At 38.1% G+C, this 19,361-nt stretch overlaps 1 protein-coding gene across 4 annotated transcripts in view; it reads right to left on the bottom strand.

Moving 5' to 3' along the window:
• Window positions 1-19,361, bottom strand: part of JAM2 (junctional adhesion molecule 2) — a 66,978-nt gene that overhangs the window by 25,302 nt on the left and 22,315 nt on the right. For all 4 annotated transcript variants that reach the window (XM_059921391.1, XM_059921392.1, XM_059921393.1 and 1 more), the window contains exon 2: window positions 1,851-1,916. In XM_059921391.1, the coding sequence (XP_059777374.1) occupies window positions 1,851-1,916 (66 nt within the window). The remainder of the gene's footprint in view (window positions 1-1,850; window positions 1,917-19,361) is intronic.

Here is a 19,361-nt window from a genome sequence, read left to right as displayed (position 1 = left end):
TATCCTAAAAGTGAAATGTTGAAGAAGATAGATAGAAATTTATTTTTGCTTTATGGAAAGCCAAGTTGGAATGATTGGAGCACATATAAAATAGAATCAAAATATAACTTTTTATTAAAAGGAGCAGAGGCGAGATTAAAAAAATAGAAATTACTTGGGAGTAAATAAGACTAACATTTGATTGCAATAAACATAGAAGGATTTTCTATTTCCTATCTGTAGAAGGATTTATTTTAAAAATAAAACATACATTTTAAAGTGATATAAAAATGGTACAGGGTTTTTGTTTAGAGTGTTGGAAATGCTTTGAAACTAGATAGAGGTGGTGGTCACACAACATTGTGGATATAATAAATGACACTTAATCGTTCACTCTAACATCGTGAATTTTATGTTATGTGAATTTCGCCTTAATACATTTTTTTAAAGTAATGTAAGACTAAAGAATACACTTTTGGCATCCTAATTCAGATATCATGGCGTAGGGCCTGGGGAGGCAGAGATGAATATCTGTGGTATCCAGTTGGACCCAACAGTAAGATCCTCCAGAAAAGTAAAAAGTGAGAGAAATTAAGTTTGTTTCCTTTGTCCCACATGGATACCCTGATCCCTTTTCCTCTCACTGAGCTCACTCACTGGCTTTTCCAGTCTCCTTTTGGGCATCTCACCCAGCCCTGTTTGTCTTCCCTGTAAGTACTCCATAGTCCCAAATTACTACCAATCATTAATTTCTGTTTCCCACCTCTTCCCATTTAAAACTATGTCATGATAAAGAGTGTTTTATTAGGTTAATCATGTAAAATATTAGGACTTCAAAGAACCTGAATAACCTAAATAATTATTTAAGTGAATGACTGATTCACTGCTTCTTATTATAGCATATTATTATTTAACAAGCACATATAACTTACTATATGCCAGGCATGTCTGTAAGCACCGGTTAAATACTAGATCATTTAATTCTTCTCACGCCAGGCCCCTTTTTTAAAGCTTTTTCTCTTTACTCCAAACCTATCTCTCTCCAACTGCAGGAAACTAAGACATGCCTAAAGAAAAGGGATCAGACATTTGAAATCAGTTTCTTAAATGTTTATGGTCTAAAGAAGCATCACATTTAAGAAACAGTAATTTTTCAGGTTGCCCAGTATTATTAATGTGTTCTAGGTAAAAACCCTTCAGAGAAGTAGTAGATAGTCAACATTTGAAGTAAATTTATAAAGGCTCATAATTCTTTTTGGTTATTAGATCCTTAAAAAATTTTTTTAATTGTGATAAAATATACATAACTTAAAATTTACCTTCTTAATGATTTTTACTGTACAGTTCAGTAGTGTTACATATATTCACATTGTTGTGCAAGCAATCTCCAGAACTTTTTCATCTTGCAAAATTGAAATTTTATACCTGTTGAATACCAACTCCTCCCTTATAAATATTTTAAGAGGCTAAAATAAGTAGCAAAATGATACCCCAACAATAGGCTATATTAACGTTATCTTAAATACATAGAGTGGGGTTTGCAGTGTTAATTCCCATTTACCAAATTTAGCTGACTGGAAACTTTGCAAGATCTCCTTCTCCCAGTTTTACAAATTAGATTTGCTTTGTTGCAGATACTTTATGTAATGAGACATTCTTTGTACATCAGGTCTCTCGTGGAATGTCCAAAATTTCTACTGAGGAGGTGGAGAAACAGTTCTCAAGGGGGAAACAGCAGTGAGCAGCATTTCAGCAGAGGAGTTAGCGTGAAGTGAGACAGAGGTTCCTGACAAATAGAAAGGCACTAACGTGTGTCATCTCTGTGAGTTATTTCAACAATACAGACCATGAAAACCAGTAAGGTACTCTACCTTGATATTCTATTGCTGTGACTACTTGATGATCTTTTGAGGCAGAGAATCCATAGGCCTTATGATCTGAAAGATTAAAACAGATAGGATAATTAAAATAGTGCAAAAGGCCATTTTCAAATGTTTGAATGGCATGCCATATTAAAGAAAACTAGCCTGAAGTTTGGTGACAGTTTCACACAATTCATAACACATAAGTTTTAAAGTATCGAAATAGGAAAAGCTAAGGCAAACTATATGTTTTTTCCATTTTCTATATTGTGGTTTTGCCCTTTAAGCATTTCCCAAAGCAGAACTCATGCATCTATTTGCGCCCCTCCCCACTGCTGCCCCCCCAGACAGCACACTCTCACAAGCTCAACTGCTAAACAAGAGTTTATGTCTTTAATTCAGCCTAATGTGCGATCTAGTACTGTCACAGGTATTGCCCCCTGCAAATAAAAGCTAATTATTTTTAGTGCTTTATGTAAGGACATAAATTGCTTTATGAACTTATCCCTGACTATACCTATATCATATAGAAATGAGTCATTCAACGTATTTACTATGAAATGTACATAGTACATACATAGTATGTACATGATATATACATGGTACATATGTACATAGTATATACATAATATATAATGATTATAAACTTTGTATAATAAAGTTCTGATAAAAAATGCAAACAGAACACCTTTGTTATCCCCCTAAACAGTTCCATGATTTTCCAATCCTGGAAAAATCACTGATCTATAGGACTGAAATCCTTAATGGGGTCTGATATGATGATGATGATGATGATGATGATGATGATGATGATGATGATTGATGGTGACGATATTATCAGTTTCCCCACCTGATGAAATCCACATTTATTTCAGGTGGGGAAACTGAGGCACAGAGAGGGTAAGAAACTTGGCCAAGGTTATATTAGTAGTAAGTGGTGGATCTGGGATTTTAACTTACCTAAATTATACCCAAAGCCCACATTGTTTATTACTCTTCTATACTGGGCCTCACATCACGTTCCTCCCAAGCTGAACTATGAGGAAGGACTGCAGATTAACAAAGATGCCTGGTGGAAAAGTCCACTGGTCTAATGAAGATGGCATAGGTTGAGAAATTGGTGGTAATAAGCAAGGCAAGGACTGGCTCAGAAGAATAACAGGAAGATGGAAGCTAAGAGGCTATGACTGGAGAAGTAGGGCACTAAGGTAACCTCAGAGGAAAGCTCTAGATAAAGCTTTCTCAATGTTGACACTATTGACATTTGAGACTAGATCATTCTTTGTTGTGGGAGGCTGTCCTGTGCATTGTAGGATGCTTTGCAGTATCACTTGCTTCTACCCACCAGATGCCAGTGGCATCCCTACCCCCCACCCCAAGTCATGACAACCAAAAATGTTCCTAGATATTGCCAAATGTCCCCTGAGTGTAGGATGGGGAAGTCCTACCTGGTTGAGAACCACTGCTCTAGACTTACAGCTAGGCTGGTTTGACAACCCAGGAATAGACTTAAGGAGGGCAAGGAACCATGAGTTCAAGGATTTTGAAAGTTCCTATAAGATCAGAATTTCTTAACTATGAAATAATTTATTACACTTTTGTGAAGGAGAGAAAAATCCTTCATATGACATGGCATCTTGTCTTTCAATCATTCATCTATAAGTACATTGATATGTAAATGAATCTTCCACTGTGCCAGATTTTATCACTCCTGAAGAATACATGCTATTCTGGACAATTTTTTTTTTTTCCTTTCTCTCTTCTCTTGGAAGCCTGGACAGCAAATCTAATTGTGAAATTAAAAATCTCAAAAAACTATAAACCTCAAATGTCTAGCTCAACTGTTCAACATTGTTTAACTATTCAGGTTCTACGTATCTCTAAATTGAAAACATCTTCACTAAGGAAACTGGCAAATCTATGTGAAGAACGTAGGCCTGAACTGATCCTTTTTACTGACCCTTGTAAATATACTTGTATAAAGCAGTAACCCACTTGGCTCAGTCTTAGAGAGGTATTGGAGCCACCAAAGAGTAATTTCAAAATAACTCTTTTGCTTGCATATTTCAAAAACCATGAAGGGGTCCAAGAAATCTTTTAAAATACTCTATTTTCCCTTTTCCATGTACTTTTGTCACATGCTAGAATATGTCCCATAGTCCTCTGAACCGCTCCCCCCCAGCCCCTCATGCCTTTCTTTTCCAGCTTCTCCTCTCCTGCCTCAACTTTATTTTGTAGAGTCCAAAAGGAGGGTTTGGATTTTCAGACAGCAGAGGAAGGGAAGAGACTAAGCTGGCCAAGCCAGAATCCTCTTAAGTGAGCTGGAGAAAAGTTAGGGTCTCATGGGTCCTTGTGCATTACACCTACGTTTAAATGACATGATCGTTGAATGTTTTTGCCTGTGATTCTGATTCTAAACCATTATTCTGTGAAACTTTCGAAGTACACTTTGAAAGAGTCTCTTTTCTCCTTTAGAAATGTGTAAATTAGTGTGCTCAGAGAAGTTCCAATTATGACTGGCGTTTCTCGTGACTTTTGAACTATTTTAGTATACTTTTTAGACAAAACAATGAAGATTCATATTCCCTAGAAACCAGTTGAGGGGACAATGTTGGCAAAATAGGAAAAGATAATCTTTGTTCCCTTCACATCACATCTTTGAACTTTTCAAACACCACACTGCCTACTGAGAATGTTTATTTTCTTTAGGAGTCTTGGGCCTACTTTCATTTGAGGCAAACATTAGTCCAATCTGAGACTGTAAGATTTAGGATCAGATTGAATCATCTTTTCCTTTTCCTTTTTTTAAAAAAAATAATTAATTAATTAATTTTTGGCTGTGTTGGGTCTTCGTTGCTGCGTGCGGGCTTTCTCTAGTTGTGGCGAGTGGGGTCTACTCTTCGTTGTGGTGCACAGGCTTCTCATTGCGGTGTCCTCTCTTGTTGCAGTTGCAGAGCACGGGCTCTAGGCATGCAGGCTTCAGTAGTTGTGGCACACGGGCTCAGTAGTTGTGGTGCACGGGCTTAGTTGCTCCGTGGCATGTGGGATCTTCCTGGACCAGGGATCAAACCCATGTGCCCTGCATTAGCAGGCAGACTCTTAACCACTGCGCCACCAGGGAAGTCCCTCTTCCCCTTTCTCAGTTCCACTTTTCTACTTGCTAAAACTTCCTTTGAGAATTATTTCTTCAATTTTCAAAAATCACTTTTAAAGTTCTATGGAAAATAACAGCTGTTAACTTCAGGAATTTTATTAATTCCCTCATAACTTTTGTATGTATATATTTGAATGGAAAAAAAAATGTGTCTCAGACAAGGAAAAAGAAAGGATTGGTTGAATTGCAAAAACTATGAAGGCAAAAAAATTATAACGGGGCTTAGTACTATTAAATTAATGAATAGATAGCATTTCTTGGTAGGCTGAATATTTCCTTCAATGATTTTAAGCATCTTCTCCTAGCTGTCTTGCTTCCTCTAATTCTATTTACTTCAAGGGTTGCCTTTAATTAAGTAAAAATATTTTTTAAAGTGTAGTCACTTACGTTGAACTTAAACAGAAAGCTCTAAATCTTAAAAAAAAAATAAGATTTCTACTGTTTACCAGCCTGTCTTCGAATTCAGTTTTATTTTTCTAACTTGAACCCAATAACTCTATTTATGAAAGCAAAATGTTTTGTATCAATATTTCACTAGCAGATGTTAGGAATAGGATCTGTTGGCCGTATTCTTTTTTTTTTTAAATATATTTATTTATTTATTTAATTTATTTATTTTTGGCTGTGTTGGGTCTATGTTGCTGCACGCGGTTTTTCTCTAGTTGCGGCGAGCGGGGGCTACTCTTCGTTGCTGTGTGCGGGCTTCTCACTGCGGTGGCTTCTCTTGTTGCAGAGCACAGGCTCTAGGCGCGTGGGCTTCAGTAGTTGTGGCACACGGGCTCAGTTGCTCCGTGGCATGCGGGATCTTCCCAGACCAGGGCTCGACCTGTGTCCCCTGCACTGGCAGGCTGCTGGCTGCTTTCTTGAATTGATGTTTTTTCTTCACTTTTCTTGAGTAAGTTAAGTAGAAAAATAAACAAAAACTTGTCATGTAGGGCCGCTGGTTAAGGTCAAAAATTGTTTTAAACCTAGCTACAAAACGTCTTTCATAGTTATGGATGTGTGCCAAAATCACTGGCAGAAGTTCATAAAATGAGATTAAGAGATGATTATTTCCATAACTTCTAAATCTCCAAGTCAAGTAATTCCTAGTCAAATAAAACCTTTGTGATTCTTTTCTCCCCCCACTGTAAGAATGAAAGTTCTTATATGTCTATCACCCATCTAAAATAATTTGGTTTGACTAAGAATAAATACGTATTCACACTATCACAGCTTAAAAATTTACTATAAAATTGTTATTTAAGTGAACACTTTTCATTGAAAACATGATTAGGAAAAACTGAGATGTTACCGAGGTTTTCTGTTTGTTTTAAAAGTACATTATAGAGGACTCCCCTGGTGGCACAGTGGTTAAGAATCTGCCTGCCAATGCAGGGGACACGGGTTCGAGCCCTGGTCCAGGAAGATCCCATGTGCCGTGGAGCAACTAAGCCCGTGCGCCACAACTACTGAGCCTGCGCTCTAGAGCCTGTGAGCCACAACTACTGAGCCTGCGTGCCATAACTATCGAAGCCTGTGTACCTAGAGCCCGTGCTCCACAAGAGAAGCCACCACAATGAGAAGCCCGCGCACCACAACAAAGAGTAGTCCCTGCTCGCCACAACTAGAGAAAGTCCACGTGCAGCAATGAAGACCCAACGCAGCCAAAAATAAATAAGGACTAATAATTAACTAATAAGGACCTACTGTATAGCACAGGGAACTCTACTCAATACTCTGTAATGACCTATATGGGAAAAGAATCTAAAAAAGAGTGTATATACGTATATGTGTAACTGATTCACTTTGCTGTACGCCTGAAACTAACACAGTATTGTAAATCAACTACACCCCAATAAAAAATTCTTTTAAAAAAGTACGTTAGAGAGAATACCGTGCATAAAAGCAAGTCATAAAAACTGTGAGTATAAATTATTTCATAAGTTTTCAAAAATAAAAATAGCCATGTGTTTTCTTTCTTTCTTTTTTTTTTTTAATTAATTAATTTATTTATTTATTTTTGGCTGTGTTGGGTCTTCGTTTCTGTGCGAGGGCTTTCTCTAGCTGCGGCGAGCGGGGGCCACTCTTCATCGCGGTGCGCGGGCCTCACTATCGTGGCTTCTCGTTGCGGAGCACAGGCTCCAGACGCGCAGGCTCAGTAGTTGTGGCTCACGGGCCCAGTTGCTCCGCGGCATGTGGGATCTTCCCAGACCAGGGCTCGAACCCGTGTCCCCTGCATTGGCAGGCAGATTCTTAACCACTGTGCCACCAGGGAAGCCCTGTGTTTTCTTTTTTAAAATTTATTTATATTATTTATTTTTGGCTGCATTGCGTCTTTGTTGCTGCATGCGGGCTTTCTCTAGTTGCGGCGAGCGGGGGCTACTCTTCGTCGCGGTGCGTGGGCTTCTCATTGCAGTGGCTTCTCTTGTTGTGGAACATGGGCTCTAGGCGTGCGGGCTTCAGTAGTTGGGGCACGCAGCCTCAGCAATTGTGGCTCTCGGGCTCAGTAGTTGTGGCTCGCGGGCTCTAGAGCGCAGGCTCAGTAGTTGTGGCGCAAGGGCTTAGTTGCTCCGCAGCATGTGGGATCTTCCTGGACCAGGGCTTAACTCATGTCCCCTGCATTGGCAGGTGGATTCTTAACCACTGCGCCACCAGGGAAGCCCTTAGTCATGTGGTTTAATCACTTATATACAATTATTAGAGTAACAAATATTAAAAAAATCCATAGGGCTAGCAGTAACAATAATACCATCCAGTATTTATTACAGATAAACATTTATATGGATAGAAAGTAACCCAATGAGGTAGGAATTAGGATATATTAGATAATATACTCATCTCTCTCACTATCTGTCATTCAACCATAATAGGTCATAGAAGGGGAGGGAGAGGAGAGGGCGGAGGAGGGAGAGGAAGGGAGTAAGGGAAAGGGAGAGAGAGACAGACACACAGACGGACACGTTCTTCTAGTCTCGGGCCATTCTGGCCCTTCTTCTTAATGAGACATTGGCATCCTATGTTCAGAGAAAGGAGAGCCACACCAAAGCACAAGGAGGAATAGAAGATGTGTTTGACCTTGGAGCTACCCATGGCTGATGTCCTGGTGAGTTAGTGATGACCTAAAGAATTTAAGGGTGATTTTGACAATGAATAAATTTTCCCCTTAAGAACCTAGCATCTAACAAAGACATGACTCCACTCTGTTAATATCCTTATTTGACAGATGTGACAATTGAGAGAGGTTAAGTACCTTGCTCAAGGCCACAACACTAGAAAGCAGGGAAGCCAAGATGTGCATCTACCTACAGAGAGTTTAGTCTGGCTCCACAGACCTCCTCCCACCCCACCCCCTCATCCCCATTCTCAAATCTGTGCAAAGCACTGGGAGAAATCAGTATCAGACAATGCTACTCTCAGGCACTCTGCAGACAACTTCACATCCACTATCAATCTTTAGGGTTGTAAAAATATTATTCAGGGAGTTTATAACAAATTGCCATTTTAACAGAGAAAGTGTTAATGGACAGATGTTTATGGTGAATGAATTAATTTGAAAAAACTTTGTATATTTGTTATATACTGCACAAAAGTTTTATGCTCCCTCCCTTTTCTGATTTTTTAATCATTTGAATACAAGAAGGACAAATGATGCTTTGGAACTAAGTATAAGTTGTTTTCATAAAACTATATGCGTTAGTAAATTTAGGGAAACTTTGACAGTTTTCCGTTACCCAAACAACTGGACGATTAAATTTTAATGTGGTATTCGCAATGAAGTAAATAAATTAACTTCTTACAGTAAAATAAATTCTCAAAAATTTCAAAGAAATGTTCTTCAAGCACATCTTCAAATGTTTAATGGTGGCCAACAGCATCAGAAAGCCATCAGTAGCTGAATTTCTCACCAGATACTCACCACTAGGACATGAAAGAAGCCCTTTGAGCATTCTGAGATCTTTTTTTGACACTCCCCAAGTGACAACCTCAGCCAAACACAATTTGTTCACCAGTGGCATTGACTATAGATTTTAGATAGACAACAACAGTCAACTCAAATCCAGCAGACTCTCAGACAAGATGAGGAAATGCCATCTTCCAACACTGATGCTAATAGGAATCACATACTCAATGTAAGGCATGGATATTAACCATTCTATGTCCTAATTCGTTCTCCCTAAGATTAGGGTGCCAGAAAACAATGGCCTTAACACTCTGTTAGTGTAAAATAAGAAATCATTACTAAAGATGTCAAGTATCAAAACAGACAATGGCCAAGATACTAAAATGGGAGATAAACCTGAGTGTCTCTCTTCACTAATTGATTTGTGGTCTGGTTTGTGTCTCACGAACATCCTTAAAATATAGATGGTACATCAGGCTTTGAGAACTTGATGATACTTTAAGATTATCCATTGCCCTTTAATCTAAAATTATAGTTGCTAATTCTTAAACTTCAATATAGTTTTTCAAGATTAAAAGTCCAGAACCACCACCAGCATTCGATAGTTACATTTCTCAGCAGCAATAAACATACTAATATAATTGTCAAATAAACAATTTTTGAGAAGACGTATTGTTAGTCACTTCTTCAGAATTTTGATCAGTTCTGAGCAAAAGATCTAAAACCAAGCTTCTGAATCTGGATTCTGAACTCTGGTTCTGAATCTCTATGATATGCAAATCTGCACAGAAAGTCCTAACAACTGACAACACAGATTATTCAGTGGCTGTTTGGGCCAGGGGACAATGAAATGGTTATTCTACAGTCATTTGATATTTATAAATCCACTTAAGCAACATATGTGAGAAGATAGCTCTTTACCATCTGTTAAGCTCTCTCTATCCCCTACTCTATATAGATGTTTGTTTTAAACTTTCTTTCCACTTCAAGAGTTTTATTTCTCCACCTTACTGACTGAATTTCAGGAATCAATAGCAACCGTTAAATGCAGCAAAAGTTATGTTTTGAAAGCATGAATATGCAGCTATGAATACAAATTGTGTTTTACAGAGACTAGCATAAAGAGTAGCAAAAAGATCTCTAATATCACCAGTCTGTTAAATTTATAATCTGCAAATGAAGTTATCTTTGCATTTCTCAAATGAAGATAGGGCACAGCTAATGTTTTCGATCTTTTTCTGAATTAGAAGATTTATAGAATACAATGAATAGACACATAACAGGAGACAGACTGACTGAGTTTAATAAGGCTTAAGCTTTGGGGCCCTCCCTTGCCTGGACACCTCCTAAGGGCCTGGGGGTGAAGTGAAGAGGGCCTAGTAATTTGTGCATATTTTGTAAAATTTGCAAGGATAAGATTTTTTTGTACAATTTTTCTTAGTGAGAACTCTAATAATCCATCCCGGCACACAGTTATGGACTGCTCCTTATTAATGAGTCTATTTAGCTTTCTAAATTTGACCACCCACAGTAAAGTGGTCTTCAGGGTCCACTGTCTGATAGTTCAACCTTTAAAATAGTAAGATTTTTTAAAAATTTTTTTTAAAAATTAATTTATTTTATTTTATTTATTTTATTTTTGGCTGTGTTGGGTCTTTTGTTGCTGTGCGCGGGCTTTTCTCTAGTTGAGGTGAGCAGGGGTTACTCTTCGTTGCGGTGCACGGGTTTCTCATTGCAGTGGCTTCTCTTGTTGTGGAGCATGGGCTCTAGGCGCGTGGGCTTCAGTAGTTGTGGCACGTGGGCTCAGTAGTTGTGTCTCGTGGGCTCTAGAGCACAGGCTCAGTAGTTGTGGTGCACGGGCTTAGTTGCTCCGCAGCATGTGGGATCTTCCCGGACCGGGGCTCGAACCTGTGTCCCTGCATTGGCAGGCCGATTCTTAACCACTGCGCCACCAGGGAAGCCCCTAAAATACTAAAATTTTATATGACCAAGTAAATTGTATTCTCTTTCTCAAATTTCAATTCTTAAAATATGAGAGTTGAATAAATTTTAGTTTTTAACTCTCCTGCCGGATGATGATTCATAAAAGCTTTAGCCCTTAAGTTTCATACATGTGTTATTAATTAAATTCTATTACCATAAATGCTTCCAGAAGAGATCTGAAAACTAAGGGAAAGCTTCCCAGTTTATTGTTGCTTCATGTTTCCCTTGATTAATCTTCAGGAAGCCAAAGGAACAAGAACCATTTATTTTGAAGCAGAACATGGAAACAATGGCTTGGCGTTGCTTAACTGTCATATTTTACTACTGTCAGGCAAGATTACTCAGGGTTAGTTACCCTGATTTCTAGGGTGCTCAAATCCAAGAACTATAATTTCCCCTTCCTTTTATTAAAGACAGTTCTCTGACTCATTCTTTTATTTCAAAACTGGTCCTACACATCCAACTGTGAGCTAACACCAGAATGCATTTTTTAGGGCCAGTCAACTAGGCCATTTGAAAGAAATGATTTAATGAACATCTGTGTTATGGACTGAATGTTTGTGTCTCCCCAAAATTAATATGTTGAAATCCTAACCCCCAATGTGATGGTATTAGGAGGTAGGGTTTGGGGGAGGTGATTAGGTGTTGAGGATGCCGCGCCCTCATGAATGGGATTAGTGTCCTTATAAAAGGGACCCCAGAGAGCCCTCTCTCTCTCTCTCTCCACCATGTGAGGATACGAGGAGTTGGCAGTCTGTGTTGTTAATAAAATCCAAAGAGTCGAAACAAACCAAATGTCCATCAGCTGATGAATGGATACATAAAATGAGGTCTAGCCATACAATGGCATATTATTTGGCAATGAAAAGGAATGAAGTACAGATAACATGATACAACACAGATAAACTTTGAAAATATTATAAGTGAAAGAAGCCAGTCACAAAGGCCATATATTATGACTCCACTTTTATGAAATTTCCAGCGTAGGCAAATCCACAGAGACAGAAAACAGTACGTAGTTGCCAAGGGCTGGGGAGAGTGACTGTTACAGGTATGGGGTTTCTTTTGGGGGTAATGAATATCTTTTGGAATTGGATAGTGGTGACAGTTGCACAAATCTGTGAATATGTTAAAATAAAACACTGAATTATCTACTTTAAAAGGGTGAATTGTATGGTATGTGAATTATACCTCAATAAAGCTGTTTAAAAAACAAAACAAAACAAACAAACAAAAAAGTATCAGTCTGCAACAAGGAAGCAAGCTCTCACAGACAGTGCATCTTCAAACACATTGATCTTGGACTTCTAGCCTCCAGAACCATGAGAAATAAATGTTTGTTGCTACCCAGTCTGTGGTATTTTTGTGATAGCAGCTCAACATAACTAAGACAATCTGCATGCATTCAAATCAGTGGGGCCTACAGAGCTACATCCTGGAATGGTCGTAAAATGAGTAGTAGAGATCCAATTTTTGACCCTTATTCAGATCAAGTATTAAAAAGGTGGACAAAGGTATTTGTGTCCAAATATGGCAGGTAAAAGTCTAATTGCTGGGACTTCCCTGGTGGTGCAGTGGTTAAAGAATCTGCCTGCCAATTCAGGGGACACGGGTTCGAGCCCTGGTCCGGGAAGATCCCACATGCCGCGGAGCAACTAAGCCTGTGCGCCGTAACTACTGAGCCTGCACTCTAGAGCCTGTGAGCCACAACTACTGAGCCCGAGAGCCACAATTACTGAGGCTGCATGCCACAGCTACTGAAGCCCGCACGCCTGGAGCCCGTGCTCTGCAACAAGAGAAGCCACCTCAATGAGAAGCCCGCACACCGCAATGAAGAGTAACCCCCGCTCTCCGCAACTAGAGAAAGCCCGTGTGCAGCAATGAAGACCCAACACAGCCAAAAATAAATTAAAAAACAAAAGTCTAATTGCCATAACATAATTCAAGCGAAATGGCTTTGACATCCTGTACAGCATGAGGAAGACTGAATTTGTGGCAGAATCAGCGAGATATTTTGAATTATGTAGAGTCAGTCTCAGCATTTCAAGTTTCTGATGAGGAGATATTAGAACTGACTTCTCACCCATGGGGATAAAGAGCTAAATAGTATTGTACCACCAACACCACCACCTTCCACAGGTTGGCTTTTTGACTGAATATCATCCAAAGGCAAACAAAAAGCAACATTAAAGTCCAGATGGGTGCAGAAAGGGTAGTCTGATAGAAATGTGACCTAAGTCTTTATTCCAGATGAAAACAGAATCATTCTTTGTCTTCAGGAAGTCAGAACTGACAGAGGAAATGAGATCTATCTAGGTTTGAAACCCTGTTCTAAGAATGATTAGTCACTTCGCCTTGGGCAAGCTACAGCCTCAATCTTCTAAACTTTAGTTTCCACTTAGGTAAAATGAAGCTACCAATGCCTTCCTTATAGGTTGTAAAGATTAAATTAAAGTACGTAATTGCTTAGCCTCGATCCTGGCAAGGGTCCAATCTCTACAAACATTTGTTTCTCCTCTCCCTCTCCTCACTCCACATTGTTTTTTATCCAATGTGTTGATGCAAATTTAGTGTTTCATAAATGACTCCATAGTAATCATGTATTAGGATGGACTATAAAAATATAGAATGCATTTTTAGAGTTATTACTTTTTCTTCCTTTTTAAAATTAATTAATTAATTAGGCTGCGAAGCTTGCCTTGTGGGATCTCAGTTCCCCCACCAGGGATTGAACCCAGGCCATGGCAGTGAAAGCGTCAAATCCTAACCACTAGACTACCAAGGAACTCCTATTCTTCTTCCTTTTTAAAATGACTAGCTTGACTTCTTCATTACAGTGGCTGCCTAGAGAAGGGAAGACCTAGGTTTCAATTCTTGCTTTGACATATTTGGGACAGTTATAGCCTCTTTGGATTGTGTCTTGTCATTTGTAAAACATGATTTATGATGACACCTTCCCTAACTACCTTAATCTCACACAATTCATCATACCCTTCTCCTTTATATGCTTTTTGCACTTAACGTCCAGGACAACACACTTGTCTAGGTTTCCTTCTCATGGATCTTATGATGGGACATCTCCTCTTCTCTGTCTATACTTCCTTCCTTAATGATGTGATCCAAACTCAGGGCATTAAACACTCCCAGATGTTAACAACTCCCAAATACATAGCTCCAGTCTAGGTGTCTCTGCTGAACTCTGGACTCAGATCCAAACGCCTATTCAACCTTGAAGGTTTAACAGACATTTCAAACACTACGTCCAAACCTCATCTTTATTTCTGAACCTGCTCCACTTTCCCCACCTCAGATGATTATTCTGGTTGCTCTGGCCAAAAATCTTGCAGTTATCTTTAATGATTCCACTTCCCAAAGCCCATGCCATATCCAATTCATCAGCAAACCCTATTAGCTCTACCTTCAAAATGCATCCAGAAACTGTCCATTCTCACTAATTCCACTGCTACCACCTGATCTGAGCACCACTGTCTCTTGCCTGGATCAACTGCAATAAATTCCTGACTGGTCTCCTACTCTATCCTGCTCCTGCAGAATTTAATCTCAACACATACACTAAGGTGATCCTTTAAAATGCTAAATCAGATCGTGGCACCCTGGATTAGTTCTTTATTTCACCAGAGTAAGGGTAAAAGTCCTTCATTGGCCGAGATGGCTCTATACAATTTGGCCTCATTGCCTTTCAGACCTTCTTTCCTTAACTCTTCCCTCCCTCTGCTCCAGGGACAATGGCCTTCTTCTTCTTCCTCAAAACAGGCCAGGCTCTGTCTATTTCCTCTTCCTGAAAGCCTCTTCCTTCAGATGTCTACAAAGTCCTTCACTTCTTCAAGTTTATTCTCAAAAGATACCTCCTTGATGAAGTCTACTCTGATGACCCTGTTTAATATCACAATCTCACCTGCACCTGACCTTTTTCCCTTTCAAACTCCTGCTTCCCTTAATCCTGCTTTGATTTCTCTTTTTTCCATTGAACCTGTCATTCTAACATAGTATATAATGTACTTATGTATTGAGGGCAGGGGCCTTTATTTCTTTATCAATAGCCCAAGGGCTAAGAATAATGCATGATGTGTAGTAGATACTCAATAAATATTTGCCAAATGAATGGAAATGAATTTAATTATGGAGAAAATGAAAATGGAATATAAAGAGCTATGCTTAATTTTTTAAATTAAGGGATGAGACGCACAAGATTAAACAATAAAAAATTTTGAAGCAGCCAATTTGAAACTAAAAACACTTAGTTTATCACAGCATCACTGTGGAGAATCAATTTTCATATTATGCTGCAACAAAAAATTAAACATATTTGATGCTAAAAATGATGAGTCAACTCCTAAAATATCTTTCTGAGTAGTTACCTTAAATGTGATTTTAAATGCCATAAATCACCATTCTTGTTTTAAAAACATCTTTGTCACCTAAAAGTAAAAATAAATTTAATAAAAAATTCTAATTTTAATAACCACAAAGGTGAGAAGTTTTATCTTTTAAAACAAAATTATTTGCTTTTTAAAAGTTTTGATGTATGATTTAAAATAGCATTGTGATGGTTAATTTTGTGTTCACTTGGCTGGGCCACATTGCCCAGATATGCGGTCAAACATTTTTCTGGATGTTTCCATGAGGCTGTTTTTGGATGAGATTAACATTTAAATTGGTAGACTTTGAGTGAAGCAGATTGCCCTCCATAGTGTAGGTGGGTCTCATCTAATCAGTAGATGTTCTGAATAGAACAAAAGACTGCGCTCCCTCAAGCAAGAAGGAATTATGCCAGCAGACACCCTTGGAACTTGAACTGCAGCATTGGCTCTTCCTTGGTCTCCAGCCTGCTGGCCCACTCTGCAGATTTTGGACTTGCCTGCCTTTTTAATCGCATGAGACAATTCCTTAAAATAAATCTATATATCTATATATTTATATCTATATACACGCACATATCCTATTGGTTCTGTTTCTCTGGAGAATTCTGACTAATACAAGCATCATAAGGAATTACAGTAATAAATTAATTTTGGAGTGTCTAATTTAATACAAGTGTTCTTTGTATCTTAGGAGTTCCTTCTGGAGGTTCAGCAATACACTGTAATTTTAAGAAATGTTCCATAATCATTTATGTTCTGAGAAAGCTCATCTAGAATAAACTTACAAAGTCAATCACTCCTCTTTAAACTTTAACAAACACCCTTCTCAGAGCCATGTCTATATCTCCAAGAACATGTTTAATTTAATCTTCCTTATTATTTTCACATAAGTCTTCACTTGGAGGGGAGGTGTGGGCATTAAAATTCTCCATTAAAATTCTTTCCAATCTTCAAGGTCCCTCTTAAGTCTCACCACCTCTAGGAAGTTCTCCTGTGAAAGCTCTGAATGCCATTTTGACTACCCATGGAACTTTCCTTTCCAATCTACTTTGATAAAATTAAATAGCATTTTATGATTTGGCTCATTTGGTGGCTTTTGTGACACCATTTCCCTCCTGGTTCTTTTTTCTGATGCTCCTTTTCTGTCTCCCATCCCTCCGATTGGCCATTGACTTTTAGCATTTCATAGAAGAAGAAGGTTCCATGGTCATAAAGATTTGACAAACATTGGGTTAGCAAGTTAAACAAAGTTATCTATTGTAGGACTTTACAGAGCTCTTAATATGCTAAGGAGTATTGTGACTTTCCAAGAGGGGGATATGATTTATAGTAGAATAAGAGAGAAAAAGTCCAAGAGAAAAATATGTAGAAGATTGAGAAGAGGCAATCAGAGAAGTAAGAGAAACCAGGAAAGAATGATGTCATGGAAATCAAAGATGGGCAGACCTGCAAAAAGGGAGTATCAACAATGTCTGAAGTCCCAGAGGTCAAGTAAGGTTTTGATGAAAGTAAGCTGTGAATTTAGGAACTAGTAAGTTACTGATGATACAATGATAGCAATTTCAATGGCGTGGGAAGGGCAGTTTGACGCAGGTTGAATGGTCAGTAAAAAATGGAGAAAATAAATATAGAGCATCAATTCAAGATGTTTGACTATAGAATCATGGTGGATCTTTTTCCCTCTCAAAATTGCGAGACTTGAACACGTCTATAGCCTGTGATAAAAGAGTTAATAATGAAGATAAGTTGAAGATATATGAGATAGGGAATAAATGCTGAAGAAAAGGATCCAATGAGACTAGAAGAATAGCATCATGAGCACAAGTAAGGAATTAGCTTTCGACAGGAGACACTCCACTTCCTTTGATTCAGGAGGGAAACAGCCAAGAATGAATACAGATGTGGACAAGTTCGCAATTCATCTGCCGCCCTCCTACACGAGTTAAGATTCTGAGAACACAATCTGATCATATTTAGCTTCCTTCAGAGGCTTCCCCTTTGCCTTCAGGATGAATTCCAAATTCCTTCAAATGGCCTTTCAGAACTAGCTCCTGTCTTTCAATCTCCCCCTCAATCACTGCCCCGCTCCATATCCTATGTTCAAGTCACCCACCATGGGGCTCCCACTCACGCGGGCTCTTTTCACTCCAAAAGCCTTTGCAGTCTCAAAGGCTCTCTGCCTCAAATCTCCGCTCCCCAACACTCTCCTGAGAAATGCTGAACTTCTCTGTATAATTCAACACCCCGCTGAAATATCAGGAAAGGTAAAGGCTTCCAGAGCCCCTTCTGTCCTTCTATACATACTCATCCATTCTCCTATCTGACACAGCACTTTTTACGAGCCCTTATTTGTTTGCTTTTACAAACTGTCTCTTACATATCTGATTCTTCCATTGGGTAGTGTTGGCACATGGTGATATTAGGAACTGTACCTATATTGCGCTTAACACACAAAAGGAGATAATTAAATGTCTGTTGTAAACAAGACTGAACATGTTTTGTCTTCAAATCAGATGTATTATAAATTCTTTTACAGTATTTTATATGTAGTATAAACTATATACCTAATGTAAAACATATTTTAAATATACTATAAACTATATATATATATTTTTTTAATTAATTAATTTATTTTTGGCTGCTTTGTTTGGGTCTTCATTGCTGAGCGTGGGCTTTCTCTAGTTGCGGCGAGCGGGGGCTATTCTTCGTTGTGGTGTACGGGCTTCTCATTCTGGTGGCTTCTCTTGTTGAGGAGCATGGGCTCTAGGCGTGTGGGCTTCAGTAGTTGTGGCACGTAGGCTTCAGTAGTTGTGGCTTCCAGGCTCTAGAGCGCAGGCTCAGTAGTTGTGGCGCACAGGCTTAGTTGCTCTGCAGCATGTGGGATCTTCCCAGACCAGGGCTTGAACCTGTGTTCCTTGCATTGGCAGGCGGATTCTTAACCACTGTGCCACCAGGGAAGTCCCTAAACTATATATATTTTTAATCTAGGACAATACCTGACATACTAGACCAATGAATAAAACTAGCTGAATTAAAATAAAGTATTAAGCTTTAGTTATATTTTAACATTTCTTTGATTGTATTAAAGGTTTATAGCCTCTTTGTACAAAAATCTAAAATATTGACACTGCATAACACTAAACTAGAAATACCTTCACTACATATAAAAGGAAAAAACGACTTTAGCATATTTTAGTGAAATGTGCATATATGCACACATGGTTTTCCTGCAGTGCATTCTGTAGTGTCATTATTTTTAACATTTTTCTCCCATTTCACTTTTTTTTCTCATGTCAGCTAAAAATGGACCTTGGAAAGGGAAAAGTTGGTTCCCTAAAAATAGAATATATAATAAATTTCCTACCTTCAACTGCCACTAACTGAAGAATTTAGTGCAATGAGGAAATACATGTAATTTACATTTATTTATTTTAACTCACTGGTTCTCAGCACTATCAGAATCTCTTTTCATAATAAATTTTTGATGCCTCTTTTATTATCCTGAAACAAAATTTATAGATAATTGACATTATATATTTATATTATATATACAGAATTTGGAAAACTAAATATAAATATAATATTTATAATAAATATAAATATATATAATATATTTATAATATATAATAAATATATTTTTATATTATATAAATATAATATTTATCTATATTATATAAATATAATATTCCTTTAATATTAAGGAGAAATAAAAGGAAAACAATTTATAGTAACATAATATATATTTCAATTTATAAATGCTTGTACATGAGTACACTAGAAGACATAGTGAAGATGTCAGATATTAATCTACACTTATTGACAATAGCCAAGATATGGAAACTACTATCGATGGGCAAATGCATAAAGAAGCTGAATAAATATTATTCAGCCATTAAAAAAGAGTGAAATTTTGCCATTTGCAGCAACATGAATGGACCTTATGCTATGTGAAATAAGTCAGAAAGAGAAAGACAAATACCATACGACCTCTCTTATATGTAGAATATTTAGAAAAATAAAATTTCTTAAAAAGCTCATAAAACAGACTTCCCTGGTGGTCCAGTGGTTAAGACTCCATGCTTCCATTGCAGGGGGTGCAGGTTTGATCCCTGGTCGGA

Source organism: Balaenoptera ricei, chromosome 4 (assembly GCF_028023285.1).
Source record: "Balaenoptera ricei isolate mBalRic1 chromosome 4, mBalRic1.hap2, whole genome shotgun sequence".
Lineage (NCBI taxonomy): Eukaryota > Metazoa > Chordata > Mammalia > Artiodactyla > Balaenopteridae > Balaenoptera > Balaenoptera ricei.
Note: the sequence above shows the minus strand (reverse complement) of the source record. Positions and strands in the feature narration are given on the sequence as shown.